The sequence below is a fragment of the Cervus canadensis genome, chromosome 7 (genome assembly GCF_019320065.1).
Source record: "Cervus canadensis isolate Bull #8, Minnesota chromosome 7, ASM1932006v1, whole genome shotgun sequence".
NCBI classification, from domain to species: Eukaryota; Metazoa; Chordata; class Mammalia; order Artiodactyla; family Cervidae; genus Cervus; species Cervus canadensis.
This window is the reverse complement of record NC_057392.1, coordinates 51,449,701-51,470,316: the sequence shown is the minus strand read 5'-3', so window position 1 is coordinate 51,470,316 and position 20,616 is coordinate 51,449,701. Positions and strand designations below refer to the sequence as shown.

The window sequence follows — 20,616 nt, the reverse complement described above, 5'->3', positions numbered from 1 at the left end:
TATTTGTAATAGATTTTTGTTTTTGATAGGAAGTAGTACTATTGTATTTTCTGAATCTTTGTTCTAATCTGCTGCATTAAAAACAATCTCCCCTGAGTGAAAGGACAAAGAGCAGAACTGGCATCAACACACAGATCTGGGTCTAAATAAGAAAAGAAGCTCAGCTCATACCTTCAATAGGTTTTGGTACAAAATGTGATGAGGGCTTGGTTTTCTTCACTCTGTTCCCCTTCATAATCTGACCTTCCTTATTGAGTCCCAAAAACCAAGCTCGGCCTGATTCTTGCTGACGGTACAGTGTGGAAGAATAGATCACATAGTAGTTTTCAAACACAGATTCCTTAAATTTGCATTCTGGAGTGAAAACATCCTGCAGAAAGATAAAAAAGAAGAAATACAAAAGAGAGAAAGCTTTTAATAATATATCAGCTATAAGCCTGAAATATAGGCCCTCTGTTCAGAAAAAATGAGAAATAATTGCATGTAATTTCTGTTAGCATGTGGTTATAAAGATTTATCATACAAAATCAAGAAACAAGATTTCCTTTCTAAACAACTTTTTTACTCCACAGAACACAATTGTTCAAGCTTGAATCATTCCTTGGGCTAAACTAATATCATTCAATAATGTGCTCAAGTCCAAAATTAGACCTCAGTACAATGTTTATAAATTTAAGAGAATGGTTATTATGTATTTTTGTGGCCCTTAGCATGTAAAATGTAACACTGGAAATCAAAATATAACACAACCACACACATGCAGGCTTGAGCAGATGGTTTTCAAGGGAGAACCCTATATATTCATAAATCTGTTAAACAGCCAAAGCTTATAACATAAAATCGCTAGTATACTAGCTGTTTTCTTCATGTCAGTAACTTTCTGATTCACTTCTTTGAAATATTTTTTTACTTACTAATCAAGATTTCAGGTAAAGATACCCAGGAAAATACTACTATTACATTGTTTGATCTCTAATGAAACATAGAATGAGCAATTTAGTTCAAAAAGGAACTTTAGTAGTCCTCTACCTCATCTCTATCACTTGATAAGTGACCATCAAAAGGTTACATGACTAATATAAAGTTAAACAACAACAAAATAACTGCATCCATGCCAGAACTCGTATTTATCGCTTCATAATCTCAAGTTCACTTTTTCTGCCTCTCTAGTTCACCTTTTCTACTTGAGTCTTGTTCAGGGACTTATAATGAGATTTTACAATCAATAAAATTAAATTAAATTCTAACAAGCCAACTGAACAAAATGCATTTCATGGAAAGAAATTTCTCCCCTTCAAAGAGAAACAGAAGAAAAGCAAACGTGACTGCATCTTCTTCAGTAGTAAACAAGTAAACAATCCTTCAAGTAAACAAGAACTCTACAAGACAAACATATTCACAACAGTCACTCTTGTCTTCACTAAGTACTAGAGGAATCTCTTCCTTGTAACTCTTTCAGTCAAAGATGGCAGTGATTTAATGCAATTTCACATGGGGTTAAGTTACTGAGGAATATGTAGGACTAAAGCTGTTAAAATCATGTCCTTGGAGGTGATTCCTCCAGACTAATCCTGTAGATTTATCTGCAGAGAGCTACAGTGATGCATCTATGTGGACAGATGAAGGTCTTAGTGATAAAGAAACCACTGAAAGGACTCTGTTCATTTTATTCTTTTTTTCCATTTATTTTTATTAGTTGGAGGCTAATTACTTTACAATATTGTAGTGGTTTTTGTCATACATTGACATGAATCAGCCATGGATTTACATGTATTCCCCATCCGGACCCCCCCTCCCACCTCCCTCTCCACCCGATTCCTCTAGGTCTTCCCAGTGCACCAGGCCCGAGCACTTGTCTCATGCATCCAGCCTGGGCTGGTGATCTGTTTCACCCTAGATAATATACATGTTTCGATGCTGTTCTCTCGAAACATCACACCCTCGCCTTCTCCCACAGAGTCCAAAAGTCTGTTCTGTACATCTGTGGCTCTTTCTGTTTTGCATATAGGGTTATCGTTACCATATTTCTAAATTCCATATATATGCGTTAGTATACTGTATTGGTCTTTATCTTTCTGGCTTACTTCACTCTGTATAATGTGCTCCAGTTTCATCCATCTCATTAGAACTGATTCAAATGAATTCTTTTTAATGGCTGAGTAATATTCCAATGTGTATATGTACCACAGCTTCCTTATCCATTCGTATGCCGATGGGCATCTAGGTTGCTTCCATGTCCTGGTTATTATAAATAGTGCTGCGATGAACATTGGGGTGCACGTGTCTCTTTCAATTCTGGTTTCCTCGGTGTGTATGCCCAGAAGTGGGATTGCTGGGTCATATGGCAGTTCTATTTCCAGTTTTTTAAGAAATCTCCACACTGTTCTCCATAGTGGCTGTACTAGTTTGCATTCCCACCAACAGTGTAAGAGGGTTCCCTTTTCTCCACAACCTCTCCAGCATTTATTGCTTGTAGACTTTCAGATAGCAGCCATCCTGACTGGCGTGTAATGGTACCTCATTGTGGTTTTGATTGCATTTCTCTGATAATGAGTGATGTTGAGCATCTTTTCATGTGTTTGTTAGCCATCTGTATGTCTTCTTTGGAGAAATGTCTGTTTAGTTCTTTGGGACTCTGTTCATTTTAAATGGTTCAAAAATTATAGGCCCAAAAAATGAGACTAAAAAATATGAGAAGGGAAATGGAAAGGTGGTTTTATTAAAATAACAATAATATTTCAACAAAAATTATTATATTGATAATAAAAATATGATGTCACAGAATACTGTCAGTTTTAAGTAAACTTAGTGGCTTAAGAATCAGAGAAACAATTGACTATGTGGTGCCATTTCATATCTGCTAAGATGGCTATATCAAAAAAGGTGCATAATGAAAAGTATTGGTGAGGATTTAGAAGAACTACAATCCTCATCCCTTGCTGGTAAAAATGTAAATAATGCAGCAGCTGTGGGAAATAGTTTGGTAGTTCCACACAAGGTTAAACATCTAGTTACCACATGATCTAGTGATTCTACTTCTAGGTATGTACCTGTGAGAAATGAAGATATATGTGCATATGTGAACTTGTACACAAATATTCATAGGAGCATTATTCATAATGTAGAAACAATTCAAACATCTATTAATGGATAAACAGATAAGCAAATGTGATATATCCTTAAAATGAAATATTATTTAGCCTTTATTTTTTTTATAAACTCAGTGATATTTTATTTTATTTTATTTATTTATTTATTTATTTATTTTTTCAGTGGGTTTTGTCATACATTGATATGAATCAGCAATAGATTTACACGTATTCCCCATCCCGATCCCCCCTCTCATCTCCCTCTCCACCCGATTCCTCTGGGTCTTCCCAGTGCACCAGGCCCGAGCACTTGTCTCATGCATCCCACCTGGGCTGGTGACCTGTTTCACCATAGATAATATACATGCTGTTCTTTCGCAACATCCCACCCTCACCTTCTCCCACAGAGTCCAAAAGTCTGTTCTGTACTTCAGTGTCTCTTTTTCTGTTTTGCATATAGGGTTGTTGTTACCATCTTTCTAAATTCCATATATATGTGTTACTATGCTGTAATGTTCTTTATCTTTCTGGCTTACTTCACTCTGTATAATGGGCTCCAGATAGGGTACTGATTTATGTGACAATACAGATGAAGCTCAAAAACATTAAGCCAGACACAATAGGTCACATGTTGTATGATCCAGTGTGTATGAAACGTACAGAACAGGCAAATATAGAAACAAAACATGGATTAGTGGCTGCCAAAAGCTGAGGAGATGGGTAAATGGGAAATGACAGCTTTCTTGGAGAGACAAAATGTATCCTGGGATTAGACTGCACAACTTTGTGGAAAAGAAGAATATAGTGTAAAAACATGCATTTTAGGGTAGGTGAATTATAAATAATTAAAAAAGAATAAAATAAAAAAAAGAAAGAGTCATAAATAAAAAAGAAAGAATCAGAGCAATGAAGTGACTAGAGAGAGTGGGGAGGGAAAATGAAACTATATTATATTCCTTGTCTAGCAACGCAAAACATCCTAAATTATAGTCCTTTGCTCTGGACAATGGGCTCTCTTATGACACTGTCTCAATATTATTAGGACAGAGTTTAACAATTGTCAGATATGGGAATCAAAGTGATTCAAATTAAATTTATAAGATAAATTAAAAGTCCTGGCTTCCTTCTAGTACTAGGTTAAAAAGAGTTAGAAAAAGCTAAAAATTCACTACAGATTTTACTAGCTCTATTTTTAAAAAACAAATCCAAATAATCCCAAAGCTTTTGTTCAATACTAATGAACCCTAGATGCTAAGGGACTCTTCAAAACTCAATGAATAAGTTCTACATATAAGATCTCAGACCTTATAGCAGGAATTAGGAGAAATATAGGGGGCAAGGAATTGTGTGTAAATACATCTTATCATACATATAATACCTATTTAATTCACAGAAATATGAAAATTTGGAGATAGATAGAAAGCTGCTTAGTGATAGTTCAATTTGCTGCCTTTATTTAACAAAATAATGGAAGCCCATGATAGTGAAATAATTGCTTTATGAGTTGTAGGATAACAACAGCAGATCCAGGCCATGGGCTAGAACCTGGACTCTGGCTACCAGTTCAGTACTTTCTCCAGTGCCACACAATGCTTCATCCCTATTTTGCCAAGACTGCTTTAGGTGCCAAGCTGTGGATCGGAGGCAAGTCATCATTAAACCCACGCCCAGCTGGTATAGTTACTACGTTGTATTTCATACATACTTTTATTTAATAAATAGTGAGTTTCCATTTAGGTTTCCATTTAGTTTCAAAACTGTTTAAAGTCAGCTCCCAGAAAAGCAAAAGTCCAGAAAATTGGGCAGGGACTAAAATACTGGGGCATGAGCCAGTAATTAAGCCTGCAGCACAGACTGAGCCTTAAAATTCTGAGCTGGCAAATGGAGATCCCAGACAGAGCACTCCAGGTCATAATCAGATGTAACAAGTCAAGTGGAGTATCCCATTTAAAATTATAAAGAGGCGATTCAGAGTCAAAATTCAGAAATAAGGCAGTGATAATATCTGGCCAGTGGTGGGGCAGGGGAACATTTCAGGAGGGGAAAAAAATGGCAAAAGCTTCAGGCAGGCACTTCTGTGGGGGCAGAGCCACTCTCCTAGAAATGGGGGGAAAGCCTTAAGAACACTGAGCTAACTTGGGCAGTCATTCTAAGTGCAACCTTTACAATATGTTCACAATTTTCATTTCGATATAAAGTTGGGCATCAAAGAATTTACATCCTTGTGACTACCACACTATTAGTGTAATGAGAAATCAAGAGTCTTATACTTGAAATAGGAAAATTGGGGTTTTACTTCCAGACACATACGTATTAGCTGTGGGACTTTAGTTAAGTGGTTAAACTTCTTTGAGAAGTTATTTTAAGGAAAATAAGATAATGGCTCTGAAAGCATGATGTAAATGCACTTATAGAATTAAAAAAAAAAACTCCAATGCACTATTATTCTTAAATTTTTTTCTTATGGCAAGAAAAACAGAATCAATCACGTAACTAGACATTTAGTTCTGTGTTTTGTCATGTGTGTGTGTGCGCTTAGTCGCTCAGTCATGTCCGACTCTTGAAAACCCCACGCACTGCAGCCTGCCAGCCTCCTCTGTCCATGGAATTCTCCAGGCAAGAATGCTGGAAATGGTAGCCATTCTCTTCTCTAGGGGATCTTCCTGACTCAGAGATCAAACGCAGGTCTCCAGTACTGCAGGTGGATTCTTTAAGATCTGAGCCAATAGAGAAGCCCCCAAATACTAAAGTGGGTAAGTGTATCCCTTCTCCCACGCATCTTCCCAACCTAGGAATCGAACAGGGGTCTCCTGCATTGCAGGCAGATTCTTTACCATCTGAGTTACCTGGGAAGCCCTGTATTTTTCACAGATGATTATATTTGTTCCAGCATCCAGGACCTTATACCGTAAATTAAGCTTTATCCTACACAGATTGTTCCCACTATAACCAAAACAAATAACATGTATCCGTATTTTTAAAAATCATTGAAAGTTTTTAACTTCAGCTTCAGTTTTCATTCCAATCCCAAAGAAAGGCAATGCCAAAGGATGTTCAAACTACTGTACAACTGCACTCATCTCACACGCTAGCAAAGTAATACTCAAAATTCTCCAGCCAGGCTTCAACAGTACATGAATTGTGAACTTCCAGATGTTCAAGCTGGATTTAGAAAAGGCAGAAGAACCACAGATAAAATTGCCAAAATCCACTGGATCATCGAAAAAGCAAGCAAGTTCTAGAAAAACATCTATTTCTGCTTTATTGACTACGCCAAAGCCTTTGACTGTGTGGATCACAATAAACTATGGAAAATTCTTAAAGAGATGGGAATACCAGACCACCTGACCCACCTCTTGAGAAATCCACATGCAGGTCAGGAAGCAACAGTTAGAACTGAACATGGAACAACAAACTGGTTCCAAATAGGAAAAGGAGTACGTCAAGGCTGTATATTGTCACCCTGCTTATTTAACTTATATGCAGAGTACATCATGAGAAATGCTGGGCTGGAGGAATCACAAGCTGGAATCAAGATTGCCAGGGGAAATATCAATAGCCTCAGACATGCAGATGACATCACACTTATGGCAGAAAGTGAAGAAGAACTAAAGAGCCTCTTGATGAAAGTGAAAGAGGAGAGTGAAAAAGTTGGTTTAAAGCTCAACATTCAGAAAACTAAGATCATGGCATCCGGTCCCATCACTTCATGGCAAATAGATGGGGAAACAATGGGAACAGTGACAGACTTTCTTTTCTTGGGCTCCAAAATCACTGCAGATGGTGATTGCAGCCATGAATTAAAAAGACGTTTACTCCTTGGAAGGAAAGTTATGACCAACCTAGACAGCACATTAAAAAGCAGAGACATTACGTTGCCAAGAAAGGTCCGTCTAGTCAAGGCTATGGCTTTTCGAGTAGTCATGTATGGATGTGAGAGTTGGACTGTAAAGAAAGCTGAGCACTGAAGAATTGATGGTTATGAACTGTGGTGTTGGAGAAGACTCTTGAGAGTCCCTTGGACTGCAAGGAGATTAAACCAGTACATCCTAAAGGAAAGCAGTCCTGAATATTCATTGGAAGGACTGATGCTGAAGCCGAGCCTTCAGTACTTTGACCACCTGATGCGAAGAACTGACTCATTTGAAAAGACACTGATGCTGGGAAAGATTGAAGGCAGGAGGAGAAAGGGGTGACAGAGGGTGAAATGGTTGGATGGCATCACCGACTCGATGGACATAAGTTTCAGTAAGCACTGGGAATTTGTGATGGACAGGGAAGCCTGGTGTGCTGCAGTCCATGGGCTCACAAAGAGTCAGACACGACTGAGCTGAAAGCTTCTAACAAAGACTTGGGCAGTCATGTACATTCAGAAGAAGCTCTGAGGTTATAAAAATTATGTTCAGAATGACAATAAATTTAATGTGTAAAGACAGGCAGGTTTTGAGCCAAGGTGATAAAATCCTAGACTTTCTCAATATATAATATGTAATTGAATTGAATTGTAATGTAATGTAATTATAATGTAAATGTAATTCAATTGTAATTGAATATAATTGAAACAGAGTAAATAATTAGTATAAAGAGTGTTCTTTTTCCTTTTGTAAAACTAACTACTATTTGTGCTTATCTCATGAATAATATTTAAGTCTATAGTCCTGAGTGTTCAGTTCCACCTAGGTACGTAGCAATGCTCATAGAATAAATGGTTGTTGATGAAACAAAAACATCTCCATATGCACATCATGTGTGTAAATCTGTGAAATGCTAGGTTTATTTGTCACATTTACTACTTCAAAATCTTTCCAAATCTTTAATTTGTTTAGCTTAAACTGACCTTGATTTCAGTAGAATATGAATATGACCTTTGATAGTGCTTTGGAATTAATTTTGAGCACTCACCTATTTTAGCAGCATTTGCACAACTTTTTTTGTTCTGCTACTGCTAAGTCACTTCAGTTGTGTCCGACTCTGTGCGACCCCATAGATGGCAGCCCACCAGGCTCCCCTGTCCCTGGGATTCTCCAGCCAAGAATACTGGAGTGGGTTGTTCTAGCATTGTACAAGTCATTATATGTCCAATTTTTTTCACATTCCAAATGCCTATTCACCCTAGCGTTGTCTTGGAACACCCACCCATTTTATTCCAGACGATGAGTGAAGAATGAAACACTACTTAAGATCAAGGCCACCACTCAGGATCCTTTTCAGTCTCTGTCCATCCATCCAATTCTAAACTACTCTCTCCAGAATTATTCTGTCTGATCCCCATCTTCATAGTTTCATACTCTAGCCTGATTCTTCTCCTGTTTCTTTCTGTTCTTCTCTCTGTACTTAGATCACTGATATCCTACTCAGGTTCTGGCTTTTTCTATGAGTCTCAGGCTCTGCCACTGCACAAGATGAGACCCTTCCTTCTTAGCCAGCCTCTAACTGTGCACGTTGCCCCTCCATTTGAAGAGTATTCTCCTTTAAATGTATCATGAGGAACAAGGAGACAGAAATTTAGGGAATTTGATGGCTGTAAGGCTAAAATGTATTTCTTTCATGGTTGACTACCACTGCCAACAGTGTTTTCATCACACACTAATTCCTCTACATGCCCACACTTTCTAACCCTCAAACTGTACTTAGTTCAAGCTGTCCTCTCTACTTCTCTGTTTGGTAAACTAAAGAGAAATGCTCTCCCTTCGTTAGCTTCTCATTGTTTTACTTTTTTTTAGTATAATATTTAATGCACTTTGTCTTGTATCATAATGGTTTTTCTTGTTCCTATCCTAAACACTCAGAGCTCTTGCTCACAAAGACACAGTCCTTATCAGAAGTCCAGCATATGTAACACTCAATTTATTCTTGTTGAAGTAAATAATAAAAATATGTTAAGGAAACCACAAAGATTATGTGATAAGATGAACTGAGTAACAGTATTAACTCTTTCTTTATTGCATGATTTTGATTGTGCTATTTAATTTTTATATATCTTTGTTTTATCATCTATAAAGTAGGGGCAATAATTCTCATATTTAAAAACTTGATGAAGATACTTAATATCTGCCTTTTTAGCAAATTCCAAATATACAATATAATATGGTTAACTATAGTCACATTCTTGTACATTAGTCTCCAGAACTAATTCACCTTGCATAAACTAAAATTTTGTACCCCTTTACCAACATCTCCCCATTTTTCCCTCCCCCAGGTTTCCAACATTCTACTTCCTGCTTCTATGACTTTGACTATTTTAGATTCCAAATATCTAAATTCCACATATTTGTCTTTCTGCATCTGATTTATTTCATTTTCCCCAATATCTGACAAGTTGTAGCAAATGGCAGATTTCTTTCTTTTTAAAAGTTGAATTTCATATATATGCTATATACCTGTATATGTATATATCATCTATTATCTATTTATCATCCATCCATCACATTTTCTTTATCTATTATCTGTTGACCAGTACTTAAGTTGTTTTCTCCTCTTGGTTATTGTGAGTAATACTGAAATAAATTTTGGAGTGCAGATATTTAAGATCCTGATTTCATTCTCTTTGGATATGTTCCCAAGGGGTATTGCAGGATCACAAGCCAGTGTCATCACAAAACACACACATAAAAAAAAAAAAAAAGAAAGAAAGAAAATGGTAGCTATGGATATGCTAATTTGTTTGATGTGATGAGTATTACACAATGTATATACATATCAAATCATCAAGCTGTCAAATTTTTAATTGCCAACTCTATCTCCATAAAGTTGGAGAAATCCACCATGGGTTGCATTTAAGTACAGCTAAAATGAGATCACAGATAATGCCAAGTGTTGAAAAGGATGTGGTGCAACTGGGTCTCTCATATGTAACTGATGGTAGAGTAAATTGGTAAAACCACTGATAAGCTATTTGGCAGTATTGATATATATAAGTATACCCTATGATTGACAATTCTATTTTTGGATTTATACCCCAATGAAACCTGTCTAGCTATCTATTTATTAATCAATCAATCTATCTATTACTATCTTTATCCCCCAAAAGACATGTACAAGAATGGTCATAGGAGCACTATTCATAACAGCCCCCAAGTGGAGACAACCCAAACGCCTGGGTATGTAATATACTCTGACAATGAGACACTACAGAACAACGAGAATAAACAAGCTTCAACTATAATAACATGGATGATTCTCAACAACATAATGTGGAGAAAAATAAACGAGCTACGTACTATTTATTTCAACTACATAAAGCTCAGAAGCAGGTAGAATTAATCTACTGTAGAATTCAGGGCAGCTATAACTTTGTTCACAGAGAGTAATCAGTGAGATGAAGCAAGGGGAAGACTTTGGGGTGCTGGCCATGATGTGTTTCTTGGCAAATCAGTTCCCCTCTTTGAATTTCAACTCCTTTATCAAAAAACTGAAGATACGTTTACTACAGACTCACGGGGCTATAAAGATCAAATTATATAACCTACGTACAAGCTATCTGAAGACCCATACAATTACTTGAAATCATTTCTTTTATATAGAAGACTCTGACTTTATAACTTAAAACATAAAAGTTTCTACATTTTATGGTGACAATTGCTTAGAATACATTTTTTGAGAGGAAAAGAATGCTATGTGATTTAACCACAAACACTTTTTGCTCCTTCTAGCTTTACTAAATGCATGTTAAAATGCATGCTTTCCAACTCAAGTAGGAATCCACGACTTGTATAATTCTGTATGGTTAATATAATTAAATGGTACCACAGTTATGACTCACCTTCATCTGGTTCTTTGTAGAGCCCCATTTCTCTCTCACTGCTCCAGCTCCAATAACCCATAGGACGAAAGTGCACTGAATTAATGAATACTTATTGCACTTCAGCCTCTGGTATCCTTGTTACTTCTCAAAAATAACAAGCACAAACCATCTCAAGTCCTACACAATTAATATTCTCTGATCTTAGAAACGTCTTCAATTACATATTAACTGGCTTGCTACCTCATTTCCTTCAGGTCACTGCTCAAGTCTGACTATCTCAGAGACCTCCCCTGATTACCTTACATAATTTAGCACCTCCTCCTGTCACCTTCTAATTCTTCACCTTGTTTTCTCCTTCACAACCAAACATTACCGGGATAAGTTTTATGAAGGTAATTACTATGTTATATTTCCCTCAAATTCTCAACAGTCCTTGGAATTAAAAAAAAAAAATCTACTCCAACAAAATAATATGATGAAAAGACATCCTGAGACCTGGGTTTTTATTCCTGTATATCTCTAATTTGTGTTCACATTGGGATGATTGTTTTCCTTCTTAGGCTCCTTGTTCCCCTGAATGAAAAAGTGTTGTTTGTTGTACAGGCTACCTAAAATGTTTTTTGACTTAAACCTTCTATAGCTTTATCATTCATATTAAATAGTCACATAATTTCTTGAAATTAAGCAATCAAGATAAAATTTTGTTATTTCAAAAATAGTGATTACTTACCAGAGAGAAATGGTAGTCATATATTGTTATTAAGAAAACAAAATGTACAAGAAAAGGTAATATAAGAAAATAAACTTTGCTTTTATATAGGTAATTATGACTATTTAGTCTCCTTATGAAATGTAAAAATTACTGATTTTTCAAACATATGCTAGATACAAGGAACTCTCTTGTTTTGATTTTTTCCTTTCCAATTGTAAACCAAAATCTAACCTCTTCTTAATGTTCAAATGCATCTTTCCTGTTCGCTGTAAACTTTGCTTATTGGGTTGTTTATAAAGAAGGAATCAAGTTTGACGATTCTTGCTACACAGTTTACATCCAACAATTCCAGAGACCCACAGTTCCTTTAGTCTTAAGCTTTGGATATTTGGCTGTGAAGCTTCTGGTTTGCTAATTTCATTAGTGACTTTTAGATGCACAGAGCTTAAAAATCTTTGGAATATTAACAGCGGCTTTGTTAACTGTGTTGTCAGACATAATGATATTAAATCAAACAAGAGAACTATTGCTTCCCATCCTGACAAGAGGCAAAGAAAATGCTGAAATACATTATCTTAAATGAAGCATTTTTAAAAAACTGAATTGCTTTGACTAGAACAAGTCTAACTGAAAAAAACTGCCGATATGGGAATCTTTATATACTTTTGAGATATATATTTTTTACTGGAAAACTCCTGAGTTAATTTCTCTAAAAGTTCTTTGTTAACACTTTCTTTGCAAAATCTTACAAGGAAACAGGGTAGATTTATATCATCATAAAATAATGAAAACTGTAGTGTACTGGAAACATAATTTTGGAGGCATATAGACACAAATATTCATCTCCCTGATTTTTAAACTTGGACAAGTTACTTAATTTCCCTAAAGTTCCATTTTATCATCTGTAAATTAACACTAATCATACCTTCACTGTAAGGTTATGATTATTAAACAAGAAAGTGTAGGTATGCTTGGGACTTCCCTGTAGTCCAGTGTGGTTGAGACTTAACCTTCCAGTGCAGCAGGTTCGATCCCTAGTCTGGGGGCTAAGATACCACTGTGGCCTCCCAGCCAAAAAACCAAAATGTAAAACAGATGCAATATTGTAACAAATTCAATGAAGACTTTAAAAAAAAGGTCCACATCAACAACAACAAAAAAATCAAAAAGAAAAAAAAAAAGACAACAAGGTTATGCTAAACACAGTACCTGGTATATTACTTTCTTTGCTTTCTCATTACAATTTTCAGGTGATATTTGATATCACAAATAAGAATGGGTTCCCCTGAGCAGTAGGTTGAGAAAAGTCACTTTCCTTATGGAATCTTAATTATGTGTCCTGAGTTTCTCTTCCTTGTAAGAGGCTAATCACGGTTATACTGCTTAAGGTTCAATTTGGTCATCTACTTACAGGGCACACAGATAAATGTGACCATTTCTCTTTTTCTATTGGAGGATGTCTTTGACATTAATCTGAGATAAGTGATGTGATGATATTACTATCTAATGAGGTGTGATACAACATAGCCATCATTTGACTTACCTTTTAGCCAGAAGCCTGCAAGTCTAGTGGTGGAGTGAGGGAATTAGAAGATCAGTGGATAAGGAAATATGAAAGTGAAAGTGAAAGTTGTTCAGTCCTGTCTGACTCTTTGCAACCCCAGGGACTATACAGCCCATGGAATTCTCCAGGCCAGGATACTGGAGTGGGGAGCCTTTCCCTTCTCCAAGGGATCTTCCCGACCCAGGAATTGAACCGGAGTCTCCTGCATTGCAGGTGGATTCTTTACCAACTGAGATATCAGGGAAACCATAACGGAATATATCATGCTGCAATTTACTGTTATCACCAGAATTATTTCCAGAAGTCTGAATGTTCTAGAGACAGAAAGCATACATTGGGGGAACAATGCAATTCTCCAATTAAAAACATCATTAATTCTTATGAAGTGACCATGTACACAGTATGTAACCAAATACCCCTTTATGACTGAGTCTGAAAATCAAGTCAGAGGGTATATTGAATACTCTCAACACATTTATGTACGAGGCTGTGTGCCTCTGGTGCCTCAACCTCTTGTCTTCCTTTCTGGGGATAAGGATGAAGGTAGGAATGTTTTCAAATTCCCCTATTTCAAGTTAAACAGTGTTATATCTTTTAGAAAGTCACTTTGAATACTCTAAAGGACCCCAGAAATATCAACTAAGCATAGAAATATGTTTTTTAAAACATGAAATTTCCCAATTTAAAAAATTTAATCTGTCAACTTCAATGAAGTCACAATAATCAATATCAAACAATTTCCTTTTATAAATAATTATAAAAGTGGACAAAGTTTTATAATTTTATAAAATTTATAAAATTTTATAATTTTATAATTATAAACTGGCTTTCTTCAAGGGGCACTTTTCAACCTTGATATGGGAAGGTGAAGTTGAAGTATAGCCAGTGGTTTTTTGAGCTATGGTATTAGAAACTGGAGTTTGGAACTACTAAGGGGACTTGAGTTTCTGCAGAAAGGTGCCAAAGAAAAGGAGACTGGTGGCATTAAGGGTAGGAGTCTGTATGGGAATTTCCTGAGGGTCCTGTGTTTATGGAGAGACTGCACATGCTCAGAATGAGATTCCTCAAGCTAGCACAGAATAGCTACTGCAAGTGTGAGAACTGAATAAACATACCACAGCTAGGCGGGGCTGGAATATGATGAACTTCTAGACAAGCCAGAAAGGAGAGACTTCAACAAACACACTGGACATTTGTTGAAGACCTCAAAAGACCATGTTACTCTAAATAAGGTTTTCCTCCAACCCCAGACTAAAGACAGAAGCAAAATAATCAAGACCTAAACACACACACACACACACACACACACACCCTGACAGGATCAAGAAAATCTATTATTTTTTAATCTAAATGTCAGGGAAAAAGCACACTCATATTATACAAATATCAAACACATAATAAAAATTATAAAACATGGATATAAGCAAGGCAATGTACTCCATAATTAAGCAATCAACAGAAAAGACCATAAGATGACCCTGATGTTAGAATTAATAGACAGGATTTTAAAATAGCTCCTATTAATATGCTACACGACTTAAAGAAAAAGGACATAATAAGTAAACAAATAAAAAATATCAGTTAAAATTGGAAGTGATGATTAAAAGAAAGAAACAACCTTTCTAGAATTGAAAAGAACAATATTTAAGGGAAAAACACTGGATGTATTTATTGACAGATTAGAAACTGGCAAATAAAAGTATCCGTGAACCTGAAGACAGAGTAAGTGAAATTATCCAGGCTAAAACAGAGAGATAAATATTTAAGTCTCCCCAAACATAAAATAGAACCAGTAGCCACTGACAGTACCAAACTCTCTAGCTATGCTGAAGAAAAAGAAATAGAATTAAGTAGAAAAAAATGGTTAAAATTTATCAAATATGGTAAAAATAAAAATTTCTTCTGATCAACATCCAAGAAGTTTAACACACTCTGAGCAGGAGAAATAAACCAAAACTATGCTCCAAGCACATTATAACCAAACTTCTGAAAGATAAAGAAAAACTTAAAACGAAACAAAGAAGGTACAAAGACACATGAAACACAGGCAAACAATGGCAGCTAGAGGACAATGGAGGGAAGTCATTAAAATGCTGAAATAAAAAACAAATTGAATCTATAATTCTATATCCAGAACAAATATCCTTCAAAGCTGGTAAGATAAAGTAAAAATATTTTCAAACAAAATGAGTGAATTCATTTTTAGAAGACTTGCATTATAATGGGTTTGGGGTTGGGGAGATTCCCCCAGAGAAGAGAACGGCTACCCACTCCAGTATTCTGGCCTGGACAATTCCACGGTCTGTATAATCCATGGAGTCGCAAAGAGTCAGACATGACTGAGCAACATTCACTGTACTTTTGGACTTCCCTGGTAGCTCAGCTGGTAAAGAATCTGCTTTGCCATGCAGGAGACTCTGGTTTGATTCCTGGGTTGGGAAGATCCCCTGGAGAAGGGATAGGCTACCCATTCCAGTATTCTTGGGCTTCCCTGGTGGCTCAGCTATAAAGAATCCACCTGCAATGTGGGAGACTTGAGTAAGATCCCTGGTTTGGGAAGATTCCCTGGAGAAGGGAACCCACTCCAGTATTCTGGTTTGGACAATTCCATTGACAGAGGAGCCAGGCAGACTGCTGTCCATGAGATCACACAGTCAGGCATGACTGAGCAGTTTTCATTCACTTACAGTATAATAAATGCTAAAAAATGCTATTTGGACTGAAAGGAAATTATACTGGATGGAAACTAGGTTACAGAGGATAGGATAAATATCACTGGCAATCATAAAAATGTTGATAAATATAAAAGAACATATTTTTTCTTCTTTTAATATTTTAAAGTATAAATAGCATTGCACTGAGAGGGCTATAACATAAAAACATACACACGAAAATGCAGAAGGAAGAGAGGTTTAATTTAAATATATTATTTTAAGGTTCTTATAGTATATGTGAGGTGTTTAACATTAATTCTGAGCCAATTATCATAAAGTAAGAATCACTGCTGTACTTTCTACAGAAAGAATTACAAATACAAAAGGGTAGAACTAAGAAGGCAACACAGGAATTAAAATGAGTCATAAAAAGCATTAATTAAACAAAAATAAAAAAGAAGAAAAATGGAAAAATAAAAGTGAGTTGAGATAAATAGAAAACAAACAGCAAGGTGGTAGTTTAAACCCAATCATAGTTTAAACCACATTCACTGCAAAAAGAGCATCCACTCCAACTAGAAGGCAGAGCCTGGCTGTCTGATTAAAAATGCAAAACTCAACAATATATTATCTAGAAGTGACAACCATAAGTCTCACAGAGGTTGAAAGTAAAAGTGTGAAGAACATATACCCAAGCCAACAGTAAGCACAGATGCATGCATACTCAGTCACTCAGCTGGTTCAACTTTTTGTGACCCCAGGGACTGTAGACCAGCAGGTTCCTCTATCCATGGAATTTTCCAGTCAAGAATACTGAAGTGGGTTGCCTTTTCCTACTCCAGGAAATCTTCCTGACCCAGGAATTGAACTCACGTCTCCTGTGTCAGATTCTTTACAAGTGTGCCATCTGGGAAGCCCACGCATAGATTTGGCTATAGTAGGATCAGACGAAACATGCTTCAAGACAAGGAGTACTACCAGAGGTAAAAAGGAACATTTAAAAATAATCAAGGGTCAGGGCATCAGGATCCAGACAAATAACTCTACTTATGTAGTTGTCCTTGGACAGTAAGGAGATCAAAACAGTCAATCCTAAAGGAAATCAACCTTAAATATTCACTGGAAGGACTGATGCTGAAGCTGAAGTTCCAATACTTTGACCACCTGATGCAAAGAGCTGACTCATTAGAAAAGACCCTGATGCTGGGAAAGATTGAGGGCAGGAGGAGAAGGGGGTGACAGAGGATGAAATGGTTGGATGGCATCACAGACTCAATGGATTTGAGCAATATCCAGGAGATAGTGATGGACAGGGAAGCCTGGTGGGCTGCAGTTCATGAGGTCACAAAGAGTCGAATCATAAATAGTAATAATAATATCTCAAAATACATGAAGCAAAAAGCAACAGAAGGAAAAGAGGTAACAAATAAATACACAAACATAGTTAAAGATTTTAATATTTCTCTCTCAACAACTGTTAGAAGACATACAGCAAAACTCAGTTAAGATATAAAAAATTTTGAGGACTATCAAATTACTTGACTTAATCAATATTGTAGAACACAATTCCAAATAACAGTGGAATGAATATTTTTTGAATGCATATAGAGCATTCACTAAGCAAATGTTGGCCCTTATAAAAAGACAAAAGACTAATACTTTACAGAGTATGATCACTGACAAAAACAAAATTAAATCAATAAAATTAAACATCTTAAAAATCCTTGAATGCTTGGAATTAGACTTATAGAGAACCCATGGGCCATGGAAGAAATCACAAAGGATACTAAAAATATTTCTAACTGAATAATAACAAAACACAAAATATTAAAATTAGTAGGATGCAGCCAAAAGTATACTGTTAGGAAATGAGAATAAATTCTCATATTATAATGCAAATACCTACCCACTGACTCTCTTCTGGGAATATGACCTGTGATATAATAGCACATATTCAAAATGGAGTAAGTTCAAGACTGTATTCAGGATAAAGATGTTTGTAACATCAAAATACTGAAAACCAGAAATGTCCTTAAATGAGGGATTGGTTAAATAAATCCTGGCATAGTGATACAATGTAATATTATATAGCTGCTAAAGACAATAAAGCAGTTAATTAAGGACTCCTTTAGAAAGATCTCCACGATGCACACACAGTTCGATCAAAAAAGAAATCTATAAATGTGTATTTGTACATATCACCATTTGTATTAAGTACACACACTTAAAATGCAAAAACATATGAATTTGTACATTCTACCATTTGTGTTCAATATGCACATACACACAAATAGTTATTTGATTATATTATGTTTAGAAAGTCTTTTGAAGTGTATACGAGAAACTGATCATTTGTTTGCCTCCTGGGAAGAGACTTACGGTGGTTGGAGAATACAGACTTACTTTCCTCTTTGCTTGTGTTACTGCTTGAAACAAGTTAAATTAAGAAGAAAAAAAAAATTTAACAAGTGAAACAAATGCACTAGCAAAATGTGGCTCTCAGACCTCTAATAACAAGTGCAGTTGTTTTCACTCTTTTACACAGGTGTCCCGTATTCCCCAAACCACTAATTGAAGACACTGTCTTTTCTCCACTGTATATTCTTGCCTCTTTTGCTATAGATTAATTGGCCATTAGGGCATGGGCTTGGAATGAGATGGTTACTTAGCATCAATGACTCAATAGATATGAGTCTGAGTAGACTCCAGGAGATAGTGAAGGACAGGGAAGCCTGGCATGCTACAGTCCATGGGGTCGCAAAGAGTCAGACACAAGTTAATGACTGAAAACAACAATAAGGGCATGGGCTTATTTCTGAGCTCTCTCAGTCTTGGTTCATTGATCTATATGCCTATTTTTGTGCTAGTACCATCCTCTTTTGATCACTGTAGCTTTGTACAAAACCTGAAGTCGGGGAGTCTGATTCTCCCAACTGCGTTCTTCCTTTTCAAGATTATTTTGGCTATTCCAGGTATTTTGTGTTTCCACACAAATTTTAAAATTATTTGTTCTGGTTTTGTGAAAAGTGTCATTGGCATTTTAACAGAGATTGCACTGAGTTTGTATATTGCCTTCAGTAGTTCATTTTAACAATATTGATTCTTCCAATTCAAGAACATGGCATATCTTTCCATCTGTTTGTGTCATCTTCAATTTCTTTCATCAGTGTCTTATAGTTTCTGGAGTATGTTCTCTAACACCACATGCAAAAATAAACTCAAAATGGATTAAAGACCTAAATCTAAGGCCAGATACTATGAAACTTGCAGAAAAACATAGGCAGGACACTCTTTGACATACATTGCAGCAATATTTTTTTGGATTTGTCTCCTAAAGTAAAATAAATAAAAACAAAAGTAAAGAAATGGGGCATAATTAAACTTAAAAAGCTTAAGCACAGCAAAGGAAACCATCAACAAAATGAAAAGACAACCTACTGAATGGGCAAAATTTTGCAAATTATATGACCAACAAGGGATTAATATCCAATGTATTTAAACAGCTCATGCAACTCAACATCAAAAAAAAAAAAAAAGCAAACAAACAATCCAACTGAAAAATACACAGAACTAAATAGATATGTTTCCAAAGAGGAAAGGCAGGTGGTCAACAGGCACATGAAAAGATGCTCAACATCACTAATTATCAGGGAAATGAAAATCAAACCACACCAAGAAATCACTTCACGCCTGTCAGAATGACCAACATAAAAAAACAAAACAAAAAACAGGTAGCAAATGTTGGTTAGGATGTGTAGAAAAGGAAACTCTTGTAAACTATTGATGAGAATGTAATTTGCTGCAGCCACTGTGAAAAACAGTATGGTAGTTTCTCAAATAACTAAAACTAGAACTACAATATGACCTAGCAATTACACTACAGGACATATATCCTTAAAAAAGCTGCAAAACACTAATTCAAAAGATACATGCACCCCAATGCTCAGAGCAGTATTTGCAATAGACAAGATATGGGAGCAACCTAAGCATCATCAGCAAATGAATGGATAAAGATGTACATATATACATGTAAAATTCTGCCATTTGTAGCAACATGGATGGACTTAGAGGGAAATATGCTGAGTGAGAGCCTCTGGATGAAAGTGAAAGAGGAGAGTGAAAAAACTGGCTTAAAACTCAACATTCAAAAAACTAAGATCATGGCATCTGGTCCCATCATTTCATGGCAAAGAGATGCGGAAACAGTGACAGAATTTATTTTCTTGGGCTCCAAAATAACTGAAGATGGTAACTGCATTCATGAAATTAAAAGACATTTACTCCTTGGAATAAAATCTATGATAAACCTAGACAGTTTATTAAAAAGCAGAGACATTACTTTGCCGACAAAGGCCCATCTAGTCAAAGCTATGGTTTTTCCTGTAGTCATGTATGGATGTGAGAGTCAGATCATAAAGAAGGCTGAATGCTGAAGAATTGATGGTTTTGAACTGTGGTGTTGGAGAAGACTCTTGAGAGTCACTTGGACAGCAAGGAGATCAAACCAATCCATCCTAAAGGAAATCAGTCCTGAATATTCATTAGAAGGACTGATGCGGAAGCTGCACCTTCAATACTTTGGTCACCTGATGTGAGAACTGACTCATTGGAGCAGACCCTGATGGTGGAAAAGATTGAAGGCAGAAGGAGAAGGGACGACAGAAGATGAGATGGTTGGATGGCATCATTGACTCCATGGACATGAGTTTGAGCAAGCTCCAGGAGCTGGTGATGGACAGGGTAGCCTGGTGTGCTACAGTCCATGGGGATGCAAAGAGTTGGACATGACTGAGCAAATGAACTGAATTGATGCTAAGTGAAATAAGTCAGACAAAAAACGACAAGTACTGTAT

General features: G+C 36.2%; 1 protein-coding gene across 7 annotated transcripts in view; it reads right to left on the bottom strand.

Moving 5' to 3' along the window:
• Window positions 1–20,616, bottom strand: part of FGF12 (fibroblast growth factor 12) — a 585,143-nt gene that overhangs the window by 24,046 nt on the left and 540,481 nt on the right. For all 7 annotated transcript variants that reach the window (XM_043473412.1, XM_043473413.1, XM_043473410.1 and 4 more), the window contains one exon: window positions 172–370. In XM_043473412.1, the coding sequence (XP_043329347.1) occupies window positions 172–370 (199 nt within the window). The remainder of the gene's footprint in view (window positions 1–171; window positions 371–20,616) is intronic.